Below are 19,345 nucleotides of genomic sequence, written 5' to 3' on the forward strand. Positions count from 1 at the left end.
TGGCACACCAACCTGAATTCCTGACAGTTTAATCACTACTCTTTATTAGTCTATCTCAGCCTACCTTTTGTCAGCTTCCTCACTCTGCCTCTCACCCCAATTCCCATTTCCCAAGCACCTTGCTTCCTCTAGTACAAAGCTCTGACCACAGTCATACTCATAAGCCTGCCCTGTATTTTCTTCTTTCTTATACTTAAAGGAATCTCCTGAGATTGACCTCCAGCCCATCTGTGGACCAAGCAGCAGCCAAATTCCAGTAGAGATTAGTTGGTCCCTTCACTTGTGAATGCCTTAGTTCTGGCCCCTACCATCCCCAGGGCTCCTGTCTACTCTGGGTCTCCCAGGCTTACCCAGCTGCTGGAAGCTTCAGTGGCCCAGCCACATCCCCAGCAGAGCAGGCACAGCTTCTGCCACACCCATAGGTTTAAAATACTGCACACCTGTGTGATATCTTGTGCAGACGCCCTGGTTCCTAGTGCTTATGGAGAAACTAAGAACCTACCCCATGCAAAGGCATGGGGTAAGGTGAGGTGAGGAGATGGGCAATGGGAATAAAGCATGATAAAAATGCATTGCAATACTAAGGGAGGTAGGCTTTTCTTGGTTCCTTCTAGAATTCCCTTGTCCCCTACAAGACAACCTAAAATAAGTTGCACAGCAGAGCGGCAGGTGGTTAACTACACAGCACAACTCACTGTCAGCAACGATGTGGTGCTATCTCCCTCTGAAAACTGTATTTGCCATTTCAGAATACAGCAGAAGTTGAAAATTTGATGGCAGTAGGCATATTAACGAAGCCCACAGGTAGCATAGAAGCAAAGGTTAATGATAACTCTGTTATGTAACAGATGCTCATTTAAACAGCTCATTTAGTAGATTTGAGTCTGAGGATGGTAGAGAGACTTCACTGAGCGTTCAATTAGTTCCAAAGTTTTTCTAAATAAAATTAATATGTGAAGAAAATTTCCTAAAAGTAAATTTAATTAGAACTGGCTATTTTAATCCAAATTATGTTAATATTCAGAAATTGATATTTTAATGGATGTCCACAAATGGATTTGTTCCAACTTAATTGAAAACTATTTCAACTGAAATGCTTGATACATTTACCAAAGCCTTGCACTGCTCAATAAATATCTGTTGAATAAATAGAGTGCAATGTGAAAGGGTAATTATTGTCAACACAGAAAAAAGTCTGTCAGTTGACAAACATTTACTGAACACCAACTATGCCCCAGGGACTGTGGGATAGTGTGGTCTCAGACTCGTAGAATGAATAGTTTAGGAGTGTCATTTCTGGGTGATGAGATTACTGGTAACTTTTAATTTTTTTTTGTATTTTTATCTGATTTTCTTTAATGAGTCACTGAAAGGGTTTTTAATCAGAAAAAAAGGGTTATTTCTATTTGGGGATAAAAGGATAAATATTATGGCTGTAATATGGACTTCAGTTTCTGGCCAAGAGGGAGTAACAGGGACTGGGTTTATCCTCCTGGTTGAAATAGCTAAAACACTAGAAAAAATATATGAAATGATGGTTTCCAAGTTACTCGACATCAGGCAGTGAAGGACAGTGATCCCTGAGAGATGGAAAACAAATGAGGTGGGTTTGTCCCAGCTTATTGCCTTGAGAGAGGCCACAGTGCAGGGAGGGGAGACACAAGCGAGAACTCTCTGAGCTGAGGAGGCAGAGTGTTCTGGGAGAACAAAGCAGCTAGAGTTTGCAGGAGAGATTACCAGAAAACAGAGAACTGCAGAGAGAGAGAAAACAGAGAACTGCAGAGAGAGAGGGAACTCTAGAGATCTGCAGAATGTGCCCCTTGAGAATTTGGCAGATCAGTGTATAATCCGTGTATGAATATGAGGAAGCTACTCAAAGCTGGGGAAAGAACCACCTGAAAGGATTAGAGGGAATAGTACCTGGATACACATAGGGCCAGGAATAGTACCTGTTCCTACCAACCAAACTGGAAAAGCTCAAAGTTCACAGGACACTGAGTAGAGAACTCAGAAGAGTCTTGCATTAGCTAAACCCAGCCCTGGTCCCCCCATCAAGCATGAAAAGCAAGATGCAAAAGCATCAGACTGCTTCCAGGTAACTTACTGTATCCACTCAAGGAAGCTTCAAGTGCAAAAAACATGAAGAAAACTGTACCAAGATACATCATATTCAAATTACTCAAAAGTAGAGATAAAATGTTAGCAGCCGCCACACACACATCACACGTTACGTTACATTTACAAGAACGATCTGACAGCAGATTTCTCGTCAGAAACAATGCAAGAGAAGAAAGTGGAACAATGTCTTTGAAGTACTAAAAGGAAAAGACTGTCAACCTAAAGTTTATGCCCAATGAAAATATCTTTCAGAAATGAAGGTGAAACAAAGACTTTTTCAGACATACAAAAGCTGAAAACACTTATCACTAGCAGACCCACTACAAGAAATGTTAAAGGAAGTCCTTTAGGTAGAAGGAAATGATACCTGATGGTAATATGGATCTACACAAAGGATGATGAGCACTGGAAAAGGTAACTACATAGGCAAATATGTCATTTTTTCTAATTAAATCTTATAAGATAATTGAAAGTTTAAACAAAAATAATAACAATGTATAAGTAAAATGTATGACAATAGTATCAGGAAGGAAGAAACAGAAGTGTACTATGTAAGGTTCATATATGATACATGAAGTGATATAACTTGTAGGTAGACTGTGATAAATTAAAGATATATTCTATAAACCCTAAAGTAAACACTAAAATAACAAAACAAAGAGTTATACCTAATAAGCCAACAAAGGAGAGTAAATGAAATCATTAAAAATACTCAAACCAAAAAAAGGCAGAAAAAAAACTAATTAGCGAATAAAGAACAGATGGGACAAATAGAAAACAAATATAAAGATGATAGACTTAAACTTAACCATATCGTTAATCACATTAAATCTAGATGTGATTAATCACATTAAATTTAAATATACATGGGTCTAAACATCCCAACTGAAGGGCACAGATCGTCAGATTGGATAAAAAAGCAAGACCAAATATATGCTGCCTACAAGCAACACACTTCTAAGGTAAAGACTGCAATATAAAGCAGCAAAGAATTTTTTTTACTCATTCCTAGGAGACTATAAATATCAAGTCTCTGGAGTAGAGAGAATAAAAAAATCCGCTAAATCTTAGTGGTAAAGTGTTCCTAGCCCTGTCCCATCTCTCACTTAACTCCTCTGGCTCTATCTTACTCTTTTCTCTAAAGCACCAGCCAGATAGAAAAGAAACCGTGGCAAGAAGCAAGGAGTGGAAACAGGTGGGCTGATCCCAGCAGTCACCAGGGGAGCACATTGTGAAATGAGTTGGGGCTGATCTGCTTTCTTGTATGGCCAGAAGCCTTAGCTTCCACAGATCTCAACACCTTCTAGACCCCATTCCTGATATTTCCCCCGTTCCTGTCTCTCCAGTCCTCTGTTCCAGGCTCTAGAGGCTACCGCATGATTGATACCAGGGCAGAGAACCCTGCCTACTTTAGAATGGTGTTGTGTCCAAGCAGACACAAGTTAGAATCCATATCTTGCTCAGCCCTTGCCTCTCCCACAGGCTTAAATCACTCTATATGGTTGGCTCTGTCTCCTAAATATATCTTGAATCTTTTCTTGGTTCAAGCCCTCAACCAGCTTCTACCTGATTACTACATTAGCTTCCTAGATGCATTCCCCACCTCCGTTCTGGCTTTCTGCCAATCTATCCACTATATTGGCCCTTGGAGTGCTATAAATTAGAGATCTTTGCCTGTTTAAAAACCCTCTAAGGTCCCTTACGGTCTATAAGACAAAGTCCAAACTCCTTAGTATCACATATGGTCACGTATTTTATAATCTGATTCCACCCTATGTTTCCAGCTTTATCCCCTGTCTCTCTGAGGTTTAACCACTATACTCCAGCCATAATGAATTATTTAGAGGTTCTGGAACATGGTCATTGTACCTCCATGATTTTTCACATGCTCTTTCCTTTAGCTGGAATGCCCTTCCTCCTTTTCCCTGCCTAACTGATAGATTCCTAACTTTTAAGAATCAGCTCAGAAGTTTTTTTTTTTTTATGAAGCCCTCCTTGAATGCCTACTATGTGTTTGACACTGCTAGATACCAAGGATAAAAGATGAATAATTAAGACATAGACCAATTAAAGAAGGTCACTGTGTCTTATGTAGCTTATGTAATAGAAAGCACAAATATGAAACAAATAATTACAACAACATACGTGGTAGACTGTTACCCTGAAGGCCCCCTATGAACAAAACCTCCTGGTATTCATGCCTTTGTGTAGCTTCTCCCAATTGGCTTTGGGATTAGACATGTCACTTGCTTTGGCCGATGGGACGTTAGCTAGCATGATTCAAGCAGAGGCTTGATTAACATTTGTACGCTGGGGCTTGTCCTCTTGGAATTCTCACTCTCGAAAGCCAGCAGCCATGTTGTAAGGACGTTCAGGCCATCCTGGAGGATGAGACACCACGTGAAAAGAAGAGGCCACATGGGGCCAGCCCGGTGGTGTAGTGGTTAAGTTTGTGCCCTCCGCTTCGGTGGCCCAGGGTTCATGGGTTCCGATCCCGGGCATGGACTTACACTGCTCATCAAGCCATGTTGTGGTGGTGTCCCATATACAAAATAGAGGAAGACTGGCACAGATGTTAGCTCAGGGCCAATCTTCCTCACCAAAAAAAAAAAAAAAAAAAAAAGAGGCCACATGGAGAGGAACTGAAGCACCCCAGTTAGCTCCCAGCTGAAGGTAGCTGCATGAGTGACCCCAATCAACACCAAGTAGAGCAGAAGAGCCACTCAGTCAACCCACAGAGTCATGAGAAATAAATCACTATTGTTTTAAGCCAGTAAGTTTTGGGATGATTTGTCACACAGCAATAGATAACTGGAACATAGTCCAATAAGTACAGTGAGAGAAGGATGTACAAGTTCAGAAGTAGCAAAGAGAAGAAAGTAATCATCTTTGTGCAGCATGGGAAGACTTCACAGAGGAGGAGATGCTTGAGCTGTGTGTTGAAGGATAAGTAGGAGTTTTGCAGAGCAGGGGAAAAGGTATTACTGCTTGAGAAAATGGCATATGCAAAAGCACAGATGCATGAAACAGAATGGCACATCCAGGGAACTACAAGAAGTTCTATATTGGAAGTGAGAAAAGCATGAGAGGAGAGACACGGACAATGAGATGTGGGGGTGGGGGTGGGGGCAGAGGCAGGGACAAGGCCATGCAGGGCCCAGTATGAAAGAAAATATGGCCCAGTATGGCCGTTATTTTGAAGGCAGTGAGAAGCCACTGAAAAGTTTTAACTATGGAACTGACACGGTCAGATTTGTAATTTAAAAAGTAACTCTGAACTGGCATAAAGAATAAACCAGAGGAGGAAAAAAACCAGATGTAGGGAGGCGACCGTGGTAGCTGAGGCAGGAATGGAGAAAAGGAGATGGAATATAGAGACATTTGAGAGGTAGAATGGACAGGATTTTGTGAGTGATTGGAAGTGTTTTCCTCATACAAACTGTAATTACTTTTTAAATTGTTTATCTGTCCCCCTGGAACACACTCCTCCAGGACAGGGAGATCCTTACCCTTCCCTCAGTTCCTGGCATATAAAAGGTACTCATTTATTAAACATTTGTTGAATAAATTAAGAAGTTTTGTGGATGGGTCTGGAAAAATATTTGTCATACATGATATCATTCTATAGGACAAAAACATCCTCAACACAAGTAATTTTATTTTATTTTTTGAGTAAAGCTGCCATGAATTTTCTTATAAAGTCTTTTTTTTAATTTAAATTAAAAAACAAAACAAAACAGTTCACCCATTTCGCCTACCCCCGAACCCCCATCTCTGGCAACCACCAATCTGTTCTCTATATCTATTACCTTGTTTTTTTCCTTCAGATTCCATATATAAGTGAGATCATATATTTGTCTTTCTCTTTCTGACTTATTTCACTGAACATAATGCCCTCGAGGTCCATCTATGTTGTTACAAATGGAAAGATTTCATTCTTTTTGAAAGCAGACCATCTTCTTTCGCCATACACAAAAATTAACTCAAAATGGATTAAAGACTTGAATGTAAGACCTGAAACCATAAAACTCCTAGAAGAAAACACAGGCAGTACGCTCTTTGACATAGGTCTTAGTAGCTTATTTTCAAATACCATGCTTGACCAGCCAAGGGAAACAACAGAAAAAATAAACAAATGGGACTACATCAAACTAAAAAGCTTCTGCACCCCAAAGGAAACCATCAACAAAACGAAAAGACAACCTAACAACTGGGAGAAGATATTTGCAAACCATATATCTGATAAGGGGTTAATGTCCAAAATATATAAAGAACTCATACATCTCAACAACAAAAAAACTAAAAACCCAATTAAAAAAATGGGCAAAAGATCCGAACAGACATTTCTCCAAAGAAGATATACAGATGGCCAACAGGCACATGAAAAGATGTTCAACATCACTAATTATTAGGGAAATGCAAATCAAAACTACAATGAGATACCACCTCACACCCATCAAAATGGCTATAATTAACAAGATAAGAAATAACAAGCGTTGGAGAGAATGTGGAGAAAAGGGAACTCTCATGCACTGCTGGTGGGAATGCAAACTGGTGCAGCCACTATGGAAAACAGTATGGAGATTTCCCCCAAAATTAAGAATAGAACTACCAAACGATCCAACTATTCCACTGCTAGGTATTTATCCAAAGAACATGAAAACATGAATGCATAAAGATATATGCACCCCTGTGTTCACTGCAGCATTATTCACCATAGCCAAGACTTGGAAACAACCTAAATGCCCATCAAGGAATGAATGGATAAAGAAGATGTGGTATATATACACAATGGAATACTACTCAGCCATAAAAGAAGAGGAAATCTTGCCATTTGCGACAACATGGATGGACCTTGAGGGTATTATGCTAAGCAAAATAAGTTAGAGAGAGAAAATCAAATAACGTATGATCTCACCCATAAATAGAAGCTAAAAAAAACAACAAACAGACACATAGATACAGAGATTAGACTGGGGTTACCAGACGGGAACAGGGGAGGGAGGAGGGTGAAAGCGGTGACTGGCACATGTGTATGGTGATGGATGGTAATTAGTCTTTGGATGGTGAATTGGATGTAATCTAAGACATCGAACTACAATGATGTACACCTGAAATTTATATAATGTTATAAAACAATGTTACCTCAATAAAAATAAAATAAAATAGAATAAAAAGCTTTCATTCTTTTTTATGGCTGAATATTCCATTGTGTGTATATATATATATATATATATATATATACATACACACACACAATATATATGTATATATATAACATGTATATGTATATGTATAACAATATACATATACACCACATCCCACATCTTCTTTAACTATTCATCCATTGATGGACACTTAGGTTGTTTCCATAACTTGGCTATTGTAAATAATGCTGCTCTGGTGCATATATCTTTTTGAGTTAGTATTTTTGTTTTCTTCAGTTAAAAACCTAGAAGAGAATTGCTGGATCATACAGTAGTTATATTTTTAATTTTCTGAGGAACCTCCATACTGTTTTCCATAGTGGTTGCACCAATTTACATTCCCACCCACAGTGCACAAGGGTTCCCTTTTCTCCACATCCTTGCCAACACTTGTTATTTCTTGTCTTTGATAATAGCCATTCTCACAGGTGTGAGGTGATATCTCATTGTGGTTTTGATTTGCATTTCCCTGATGATTAGTGATGTTGAGCATCTTTTCATGGACCTGTTGGCCATCTGTATGTCTTCTTTGGAAAATGTCTATTCAGATCTTCCGCCAATTTTTAATTGTACCGTTTGGTTTTTTGCTGTTGAGTTGTATGAGTTCTTTATGTATTTTGGATATTAGCCCCTTATCAGATATACGATTTGCAAATATTTTCTCCCATTCAGTAGGTTGCCTTTTCATTTTGTTGATGGTTTCCTTTGCTGTGCAGAAGCCTTTTAGTATGATGTAGTCCCACTTATTTATTTTTGCTTTTGTTGCTTTTGCTTTTGGTGTCAGATTAAAAAAATCATCGCCACAACCAATGTCAAGGAGCTTACTTCCTATGTTTTCTTCTAGGAGTTTTATGGTTACAGATCTTACATTCAAGTCTTTAATCCATTTAGAGTTAATTTTTGTGTATGGTGTAAGATAGCAGTTAAGTTTCATTCTTTTACAAGTGGCTGTCCAGTTTTCCCAACACTATTTATTGAAGAGACTGCCCTTTCCCCATTGTATATTCTTGCCTCCTTTGTTGTAAATTAATTGACCATATATATGTGGGTTTATTTCTGGGCTCTCTAATCTGTTCCATTGATCTATGTGTCTGTTTTTATGCCAATACCTTACTGTTTTAATTACTATAGCTTTGTAATACGGTTTGAAATCCGGGAGTGTGATGCCTCCAGCTTTGTTCTTCTTTCTCAAGATTCCTTTCACTATTCAGGGTTTTTTGTGGTTCCATACAAATTTTAGGATTATTTGTTCTATTTTTTTTTGAAAAATGCCATTGGAATTTTGATAGGGATTGAAATGAAGCTGGAGATTGCTTTGGGTAGCATGGACATTTTAACAGTATTGATCCTTCCAATCCATGAGCATGGAATATCTTCCAGGTATTTGTGTCTTCTTCAACTTCTTTCATTAATTGTCTTGTTGTTTTCAATATATAAGTCTTCCACCTCCTTGGTTAAACTTATTCCTAGGTATTTTATTCTTTTTGATGTAATTGTAAATGGGATTGTTTTCTTTATTTCGCTTTCTTATAGTTTGTTATTAGTGTATAGAAATGCAATAGATTTTTGCATGTTGATTTTGTATCCTGAAACTCACTGAATTTGTTTATTAGTTCTAACAGTTTTCCGATGAAGTTTTTAGGGTTTTCTACACGTAGTATCATGTCATCTGCAAATAGTGACAGTTTTACTTCTCCCATTCCAATTTGCATGCCTTTTATTTCTTTTTCTTCCATAATTGCTCTGGCTAGGACTTCCAATACTATATTGAATAAAAGTGGTGAGAGTGGGTATCCTTGTCTTGTTCCTGATCTTAGAGGAAAGGCTTTTTCAGCTTTTCACCATTAAGTATGATGTTAGCTGTGAGCTGGTCATATATGGCCTTTGTTATGTTGAAGTATGTTCCCTTTATACCTACTTTGTTGAGTGTTTTTATCATAAGTAGATGTTGAATTTTGTCAAATGATTTTTCTGCATCTATTGAGATGATCATATGATTTTTATCCTTCATTTTGTTAATGTGGTGTATAAGTTGATCGATTTGTGCACGTTGAACTATTCTTGCATCCCTGGAATAATCTCACTCGATCATGGTGTATGATCCTTTTAATGCATTGTTGAATTCGGTTTGCTAATATTTTGTTGAGGACTTTTGCATCTGTGTTCATCAGGGATATTGGCCTATAATTTCCTTTTCTCATGGCATCCTTGTCTAGTTTTGTTTTTTTTTTTTTTTTGTTATCCATTGTGAATCCTCCTTTATTTTTTTTTATTATTTTTTTTTGCTTGAGGAAGATTAGCCCTGAACTAACATCTGTGCCAATCTTCCTCTATTTCGTACTTGGGTCGCCGCCACAGCATGGCTGACAAGTGGTGTAGGTCTGGGCCTGGGATCCGAACCCGTGAACCCAGGCTGCCAAAGCAGAGCGCACTGAACTTAACCACCAGGCTACGGGGCTGGCCCCATCCTTGTCTGGTTTTGGTATCAGGGTAATTCTGGCCTCATAAAATGAATTTGGAAGAGTTACTATTGTTTGGAAGAGTTTGAGAAAGATTGGTATCAATTCTTTGAATGTTTGGTAGAATTCACCGGTGAAGCCACCTAGTCCTAGACTTTTGCTTGTTGGGAGGTTTTTGATTACTGATTCAATATTCTTATTAGTAATTGGTCTGTTCAGTCTTTCTATCTCATCATGATTCAGTCCTTATAGGTTATATATTTCTAGTAATTTATCCATTTCTTCTATTCATTTCTTGTCCAATTTGTTGGAGTATAATTGTTCATAGTAGTCTGTTATGATCCTTTTTATTTCTGTGGTATCATTTGTAACATCTCTTCTTTTATTTCCAATTTTATTTATTTGAGTCTTCTCTCTTTTTTTCTTGGTGAGTCTACCTAAAAGCTTGTCAATTTTGTTTATGTTTTCAAAGAACCAACTCTTAGTTTCATTGATCTTCTCTATTGTCTTTTTAGTCTCTATTTCATTTATTTCTGCTCTAATCTTTGTTATTTCCCTCCTTCTGCCAACTTTGGGCTTCAACTGTTCTTTTTCTAGTTCCTTGAGGTATAGACTGAAGTTATTTATTTGAGACTTTTTTTTTTTTTTTAAAGATTTTATTTATTTATTTTCCCCCCAAGCCTCAGTAGATAATTGTATGTCATAGCTGCACATCCTTCTAGTTGCTGTATGTGGGACGCGGCCTCAGCATGGCCAGAGAAGCGGTGCGTCGGTGCGCGCCCGGGATCTGAACCCAGGCTGCCAGCAGCAGAGCGCATGCACTTAACTGCTAAGCCACGAGCCCAGCCCGAGACTTTTCTTTTTTCTTGAGGTAGGCATTTATCTCTACAAACTTTCCTCTTAGAACTGCTTTTGCTGCATCCCACAAATTTTTGTCCATTATATTTCCATTTTCCTTTGTCTCAAGGTATTTTTTATTTCTCTTTTAATTTCTTCTTTGACCTATTGGTTGTTCACAAATGAACACCAGTCATTTTAATACATTTGCTTTTTTAATACATACTCTGGCTGATTATACCTTATCTGGATGAAAACTTCAGGTTATAACTTGTGAATACAGACTGTTTTCAGTGAGTAGCATAAGGATATCATGAATTTCTAAAAATGTAGGTAATCGTACCAATATACCAGTAAAGAACAGACCTGGGAAGAAGCCTTTTGTCATAAAAATTCATGCATCTAGGACCCTGTTTCCCTGATAACACACCTGAGGAAGCACCATACATAAAAAGATCCTGGGTTTATTTAAAAAATAAAATAAATCAAAACCAAACAAAAAAAACACCTCTTATAAACAAAATAAAGCCCCAAATCTTACCTCCAGTGTCTTATCCAATTTGGCAGCTAGCCTTCCAATTTCATATAATAGCTGGGGGCTGATGGGAATCTCAGCTATAGGTCTTCCTGGGAGGTAAGTCAGCAGCCTTACCAAGTAGCTTTTGATTTCAGAGCCACTGCCTAGAAGGATGGAATGATATATCCTGTCAACTATTCTTGAAAAAGATAGAGGCCATTCTGCCTTTGCAATCATTATTACAAAGAATAACAGAAATTACAAAACAAGAGAAAAAATGTGCTAACCTAAAACAAGTCAGCAGGATTCCCTCAGGCAGGGCTGAGTGGATCGAGCAAGCAGGTAGAAGAGACAAATCTTAGAACCTTGGAACTAGCTGTTTATATACCAACAACATTATAACCCTAACTCTGCAAGCCTTAACTCTAAACATAACTTACCTACTCTGGTAAATGAATGCCTAAAACACTATTCTATAAGTTTACAGTTGAGGAAAGTGTGATGTAAAGAAATGACTCTTTCAGAATAACAGGTTTCTTCAGGGCAAACTGAGGAACAGCCTGTTTGCAACACAGGAAAATAACTATTTCTCAGGGACTGTAACGGGCCTCAGCTGTTTCGAGCAATGCAAATTAAGAAAGAATGGGTGAACAATTTAGAGAGAAAAAGAATCAAGATTTCAAACCTTTAAAAAATCCAAGGACTTGATTTCAGGCTGCTGCTTAGAGAATCCTATTAGGTACATCTTAGCATTTAGAGGTGAAAGCGACCAAGTCTCACAGATGAGAACACAAACACTTAGGAATGTAAGTGGTATGCCCAAGGTCACATATACAAGAATGACAGAGCTAGCATCTAAAATTCCTGATTCCTAGTTCTGTGTTCTTTCTACTATACCACAGCACCAAAATATACAGCTGATCTAACAAAAAAAAAAATTTATTTTTCTGCTTAAAAAAAAGTTCCCCTAATTTCTACCTGTCCCCTTAGTTACTCCTCTACCAGGTCCTTTCCAAACAGAAGCGTTACACCAGATCCCAGCTCTAACCACTTCTGAATCAGAGCCCCAGTCTCCACTTTGGTGATACCGTGGCTTCTCCCAGCCGCTGAAAAAATAACCACGTCTACACTTGGAACTACGGACCTGTTCTTGATATTTCTACCTGTAGCCAAAATGCAATAATGTACGTGGACAGGTGACGACCAGCGAGTTGGTGGTCTCTTACCTACGGACACGAGAGAGGTTATGTCGTCTCCTTTAGTACGACACACAGAGGCTGTCGGAAATCCAGCCGCTCTCAGAAACATGATGATGTGACTCTGCACTTCAATCAGGTCTGGAGTTTTGCTAGCCTCAGTGTTGTTTATTTTGAGGACATATTCAGTTGGGCCATCGGTAGCGTCTTCGGTTCTTGGAATGCACACATGAAAGTTTTGGTCATCATAGCTAGGAAGTGGCTGGATCTTGGAAACTTTTAACCCAAATACTGATTCCACTAATGCAGAGGCTTGTACCTCACTGAAAGTGGGTTTGGCAAAAGCCCGTGATTGCTGATCATCTCCACTTGACATTATGTCTAGGGGAAACAAACAAACTAGAAAGGGGACATATAATGAATATATTTATTTAAATGGTTTTTCTTAAGACAGGCCAGTAATGTTTCTCAACACTGATTCTGTATTTCCTTTGATTATTAATTTTCACTCATAAAGTTAAAAAAAAATCAGTAAATGGGATAAAGAAGTAGATGTTTTGGCAGGTGAATAAAAATCCGTATACTGTAAATTATTTCTAAACTCTCTTCCCAAACTGAAGGTATGTTTCCAGGGACAGAATACAGATCAGGAAAGCACCCTGGTATCACCTAGACCAATTTGGCCCCCAGTCTCCCGCCATCAACTTTATTTACAGGGGAAATTTAGGACCTGAGAGGTTAAGTGCCTTGCCCAAAGTTACATACCAAGTTACAGTAAGAACTCAGCTCTCTAGACTCCTAATCTATGATTATGTCCTTTTGACTACATTACCATCAATTTCGGGTTAAAATACAAATTCAAATACAGTGATCTTACTTTTTTATCCACAAGTTTTATTAAATTATAAGCTTATCATGCAAACTTCAACTATAAAAGTGTGGACTGATGTGCACAGCATCCTGTAGGGCACTGTGGGAAATATGAAGATGAGCTTAGAGGGCTCTGTAACATCTGAGAAGTTAACTCAGCCACAGATATCCTAAACAATAAAAAACTTAAAATCTGTTCAAAACAAGTTATAAGGCAGTAAATAATAAACTGATAGAATGCCAAAGAAAATCCTGAATTAAGTATAAATTTGAAAAGACTGAATTAACACTGAAGTGACTGAGGTTACCTTAAATTGTAAAGAATAGGTTTTCTATTGCTAAGAGGAATAAAGGCTTGGAATAAAAATTAAGGTCAGTTACAAAAAATAAAGTTACATCTGAGTTTATGACATATGAAATTAATATCTATCAAAACTATGATAGAAATTCAGAGAGGAGAGAGATTACTACAGCCTAAGGAAAGGTATTCTTGAGAAGATGGATTTGAATTGAGTTATTGAGTATAGACGGGGGTGGGGAGACTGTTTTCTTCCCCTTGGTAATGCCACCCTCTGTTACACATACCTGGCCTATTTCCAGAGCATCCGGCAATGCAGGGCTTCTGAACATCCTTCAGGAACCAAATATTTAAGGTCCTTGCAATCTCACCTCCCTCTTTTCCCAAAATAGTTTTATGCCAATCTTTCCTGCATACTAAATTGTAAATAACTGATAACATCTTGGGGTGGGTTGCATTTCACGGTACAATTTTGATTGCTGTTCAAGGGATGTAGTGTCACATAAAAAGAATCTCATGAACAGTTAGCTCTTGAGAGAAATCAGAACAGCTGTTGCTTCTGGCAGGGAGGGGGCATGAGGGAACTTTCTGGGAGGAAAATATTCTATATCTTGACTAGGTTTTGGTTACAAGGGTGTATAAATTTGTCAAAACTTGACTTAAAACTGAAGTAAGCATAAGATCTGCGAATCTCAGTGAATGTAAATTTTACCTAAAAAAAAAAAAAAAAAAAGTCAGCCCTTGTGAGAGATTGGCTAGGACAAGGAGGTGGAGGTGGGGTTTTAGGACCTTCTCAGAGCTCCCAAATCAGACCATATGCCTGTTAATGTCTAATCACTTCAGATCTATGACAGCCAAAGCCCAAATTACTTCACTGAGGAGAAGGAGATAAAATTCAGGGATGTACACTAGAGCTCTCCTATATGACCCCTTCCCTGCATCAGCCCCAAGACTATAGCCTGATGACTCAAGTGCTAATGAGTATAACCCTCAGATGCCACTCCCCTCCTCCTCCCCGCCTTCCCTGATCCTCTTACTCCAAGTGATTTCTCCCACCTCTAAACCTGCATAGCCCCTCATGCCACTGGTCAGTTTCCACCAGCTGTTATAGTTATTGCATTGTTGACAATCATTTCTCATGTTTACTTTCTCACCAGAGCATTTGCTTTCAGAAGCAAATTAACTCATTCATATTTTGTTCACTAAAGATATTGTCACAAAGCCTGAATGAGGTTTCAAAACAATCTTTGTACCTGAAATTTCTGGGAACCAACATATCCTGTCACACTGTATTTGGGCTTGACTTCACATAGAATTTTAACATTCGTTCTGGGGGTTTATAAACTGGTGTTAAGCCCAGTATTCAGAATGTAATATGAACTGAAGCTTTAAGTACAAGATGAAATCGTGGAGTAATTTTTCATCTCCTAAAGCGTTAAGGATGTCAGAATAATCCTGAATTTAATATGAATTATAAGTTCTAAAAGTTGGAAGGAAACTTAGAGGCAATTGGTGAAGGCCAATCTCTCGTCCAGTCTAGAAAATGTTCCTATAACATCCTTGAATGGCGCTTGTTAAGCCTCTGCTTGAAGAGCCCTGTTTTCCAAAGCAGTGTAAAGCAATGTTGACAGCTCTAGCCATCAAGGACAGCCTGATCTAATAAAAAGTTGTGCTGGTTAAGAGTATTTTACCACAATAAAAAAAAATTGGAGGAAAAAAAAGTTGCTGTGCTGGGAGAAATAAGACATATTTTAGTTATAACTCTGCTACCTAGCCTCTGAAACTGGACTAGTTACATCTTCTCTAAAAGGGAGCTGCACTAGATCACTCCTGAAAGTCCCTTCTAGATCTAACATTCTATGCTTCTAAAGGCCTCTCTTTTTGAGCTTAAATTTGCCTTTTTTCTTTGTATACAAGGATTCCAAATTATGGAATTAGTGACACAGATCAGGTCAGCTCCTGAAAGTAAATAAGTACAAAGAAACAAATGTGTTTATCAGAGAAGTCTATCTTAACCAAATGTCTCTTGTGTCTGGGGAGGGGGTGAGGAAGGGAATTCAAATCTGATAGGTAGTTAATCCATATTTCCTGCCAACAGTGTTTTACTTAGTTCCTGAGAAAGCCCTCAGGAAGCACATGTTTCAACTCCAGGGTTTACGCCAGAATCTTACAATCTCTGTCCTACAACCACAGGGGCTGGACCTTCAACTTTGCACTTTGCACAAGGTGTTCCAAACAAACAGGAGTCATTCTTGATTTTTTCCTCTCCCTCACTCCGAAAGTGTTACAAAGTCTGGTAAACTCTACTTTAGCGTGTCTTCCAAATCTACCCTTCTCCCGCAGTTTCTTCTGCTATGTACTTCCAAGGTTGGAGAACAGGGATTATACCCAGTAAATCTCTGTATCCCCAGCACCCAGCCCAGTGGCTTATTAAACATCGCTGGAACTAATGAAAGAGGGTTGCCTTCACTCCACAGGCTCATGGGACCGTTTACCCTCAAAGGGGATCAGGAAACAGAAAGGCAGGGAAATTACAATCTGTAGTTTTTCAAAGACAACAACAATGCATTACTGGGTGCTCAGAGGGTCTTCCTGCTGAGTGAGGGGGAGAGTGGTGGGCGAGCGGGCTGCAGAGGGGTTGCTGACCTAAGAGGCGGGAAAATAAGGGAGGAGGAGGGCACACGAGTTGGGTTCACAGAGATATTACGTTAGTGAGGTCCAGTGGAGCCTCAGAAATTGTTCCCACCAGACACCTGGCCCCGAGTGACAGGCGTCGCATCTTCCCTCTGCAAGGTTCTCCACACAGGTGTCGGGAGGGTTGGACCGGATGGTTTCTTGCGTGCCACGCTCCAATTCTGGAATCTCAGCCCAGCCCTTCTGGGTTACAGGTGAGGTCCCGAAAGGAGGGTGACTGGCCCATCACGCACGCAGCGAGTCTGAGGTGCAGCAGGGACTGAGGGAGTCCCAGGCACACGACTCCTGGCCCCAGCCTAGCACGAGCCTCCATGCTCTCGGGGACGGCCCCCCCAGGGGACCTGGGGCTAGCCTCTGCTTTCCCCACCTGGCTCACCTGCAACGACCGTCCTGAGGTGGATTCCGCTCTTCAGCAGCCCACAAGCCCCGCCACAGCCCAGCGCTTGCGCTGGAAGGTGGCACCGGACCCGCGGCGCCCAGGTCCGCCCCTCCTCCAGCCTGCAATCCCTGACTTCTGATTGGCTCCTCGAGCCCCTCCCCGCCGCCGCCAGTCAGCGCAGACTACTGGTAGGCGAGGCTCGGTCGGAGGACGGGACTTTTCCCCGTCCCGCGCCGGGCCTGCGCAGGAGGTTGCGAACAGAAATTCAGGGATCCGGTTTCTGATTGGCTTCCTGCAAACCTGCCCCGCCTTCTCTCGGTGGTCACCCTGGTCAGAATCCGGCTGCCTTTCCACATAACTGGAATAGTTGTTTCTAATGGGCTGTTCGAGGTTCCGCTCTGCTCCTTGGAGAGTAACCATTTAGCAGACTTTCGGCTCGTGAGTGGCACGTCGTAGTTCCGCCCAGTCCACGTAGCCGTGGAGGCTTCCTGGACCATTTCTCTCGGGATTCTAGGTGTCCGGGTAGACTCGCGTCCTCTTTTTTCCTTCCTCGGCTTCCTTCCCCCTCCTGCTGGAGGCACGTATCCCGGAGGCCAGCTTCACAAGCGCGGCCAGAGCTGGACTCGAGCCCATCCTGGCCCCAGGAACTGCAAGATTTCTGATTGGAGGTCCTGGGAGTCTGGCCTGGCTGCATTCTGCACCAGACCTAGCTCTCATCGGATACTGGAAGGTTAGAATGTGAAATTGTCTTATTTATCGAATAGGTCCACACGCTCCTTGTACTGATGAGGAAACTTAAGTCTAGGGGGCACAGAGCCTCAACCAAACCTGGTCACAACTTCTAGCTTTAAGCTTTTGCCGCGGCACCGACCGTCTACTCGCCTCCCAAACTATTACATTCAATATAATAGATGTAAAGGGGGCGTGAAGGCCGCCCCAAAAGGTTTCCCGGGGGGCTGAGGTGACCACATTTATGTTTGGTGTGATGAGTGATTCACTTACAGTGAGAAATAGAGCTAGTAATTGGGTCAGAATTCTTATTTAGGTAGTGCAGTCAGTAGATTCTCTCTCCGCAGGAAAGTGCAGAAACCACATGATTTTCAGGAGGCTGCCTGGGAATCACGGTATAACAGCAAGGTTAGTTGGGTGATTTTGTCAGGGGCACTAGACTGATGCACTTCCGCAGCCAAGCAGAACTTCCCAGATAGGTCAGAGCAATCTCTCAACTGGAGAGCTTTAGACACCCATCCACTCATGTCTACAACATGGTCTATTTTATTTTTGTCAATGCACATACCACCCCCACCCTGCCCCCAGTGTTTTTTTTTTTTTTTTTTTCTCCTGTACGGATATAGTGCACGCCGGTTATCTAGTCCCCTTGATTGATGGGCTTGGATGTTTCCCAAACCTCTATCAACCACCTCTTGAGGGATGGCCTCTTTCCCCACTTTAGATACTGTTATCTGTTGCACTTCTAATCTCCAAGTAGTGGGGCTTTTTTACAGCCTCAGGGCGACATTCTTAATATCTCATTCCTTTAGGTTGTCAAAGACCAACTTTGATTTGGATTTTCTGTAACCAGAATCTGATTCCTATCGGTCCTGTCAGCTGTCCTCAGGCAGCTCCTGAATTCTCTCTACCCTCTTGCTAGTCCACCTCTATTGCTCTGTGTTGTTGTTTTTTCCTACTCTTCTTGGTATGAGGGAATGGGAATGAAGACTGAATCTGGAAATTGTGGTGAGAATTGGGACAGGGATATAAGATCCACAGCTGCCTCCTTTGGAATGCCTCTTTCCACTCACTGCACCTTCTTTAGAAATACTGTATTTTGTAACTTGCCCTTTTCACTTTAAATGAGCATTTCTTTGACTTTAAGAATATCCTCCTACATAAATCTTTTGTACATTTTAAGTTATGTCTTTAAGATCCACTGCTCAGTCATATTATTGGGTCGAAGAGAACGAACATTTCTAAGGATCCTAATACATGCTGCCAAATCATGTTTTCCTCAATAAGGTCAATATTGCATATCATGATAATGAAAAAAGCTCCACCAATCTGATAGACAAGAAATGTCATGTCATTGTTGTATTAATATAATTTTCTTCTTCTCCACCTGGCCACTGGGACACTAAAGTAGTGGCTCTCAAAGAGCTCAGTGATCAAACACTGGAATGAAACAAAAAGATGTACAGAGTGATATAGACATGATTTTCTATTATAAAAGTCCTATAAGACATAATACCCAGTAGTTTTATATTTCCTTTAACTATGTATTGGTTAAAATGCTCAAAATTCAGTGCCAACATCGTGAGAACACAAAATTCAGTGACAACACAATTGTCATTATACAGATTTTGTGGGGATTACACATACATCTGCTTTTGCAATAGCTGTTCCATTTTTGAATACTAAATACAAGCTTTACAGCCTGATATTTTGGAAAACTTATCAGCCAAACAATTCACATCAAATCAAAACAAATAAGCTAAAGCTAATTTATAATTAAAATAAGCTAACAAAATGCAACTGATGATGCACTCAGTTTCCTCAAAAACTCTGGGTATTCAAACTATCAGCATGTGCCTGTGTTGGTATTAGCCTTTGTAATACAAACTTCTTACAATATCAAATTGGAATCCTTAGAAAACTCTTAATAATGTATCAGTTTTGGTTTATGAACATCAAATTTTAATAAACTTTAATCACTCATTTAGGTTGCTATTTAGGGAGAAAGGGCAGGTATTTTTAGATTATTGGGCAGTTGTCT

At 40.0% G+C, this 19,345-nt stretch overlaps 1 protein-coding gene across 4 annotated transcripts in view; it reads right to left on the reverse strand.

The window, feature by feature from the left end:
- The window catches only part of HYKK (hydroxylysine kinase), a 31,343-nt gene extending 14,462 nt beyond the window's left edge, over positions 1 to 16,881 (reverse strand). Inside the window, exons 1-4 of one of the 4 annotated variants that reach the window (XM_087428766.1) lie at positions 16,573 to 16,881; positions 13,790 to 14,214; positions 12,365 to 12,733; positions 11,163 to 11,302 (exon numbers count right to left, since the gene is read on the reverse strand). In XM_087428766.1, coding sequence (XP_087284892.1) covers positions 11,163 to 11,302; positions 12,365 to 12,733; positions 13,790 to 13,943 — 663 coding nt within the window. In that variant the 5' untranslated portion in view covers positions 13,944 to 14,214; positions 16,573 to 16,881. Of the gene's footprint in view, positions 1 to 11,162; positions 11,303 to 12,364; positions 12,734 to 13,789; positions 14,215 to 16,572 lie in introns of those variants that run through there. The other 3 variants (XM_087428768.1, XM_087428767.1, XM_014780971.2) reach the window with 3 other exon arrangements.
- Between the last annotated feature and the right edge of the window lie 2,464 nt (positions 16,882 to 19,345).

The sequence above is a fragment of the Ceratotherium simum genome, chromosome 3 (assembly GCF_057802395.1).
Source record: "Ceratotherium simum simum isolate JZ-2026a chromosome 3, ASM5780239v1, whole genome shotgun sequence".
NCBI lineage: Eukaryota > Metazoa > Chordata > Mammalia > Perissodactyla > Rhinocerotidae > Ceratotherium > Ceratotherium simum.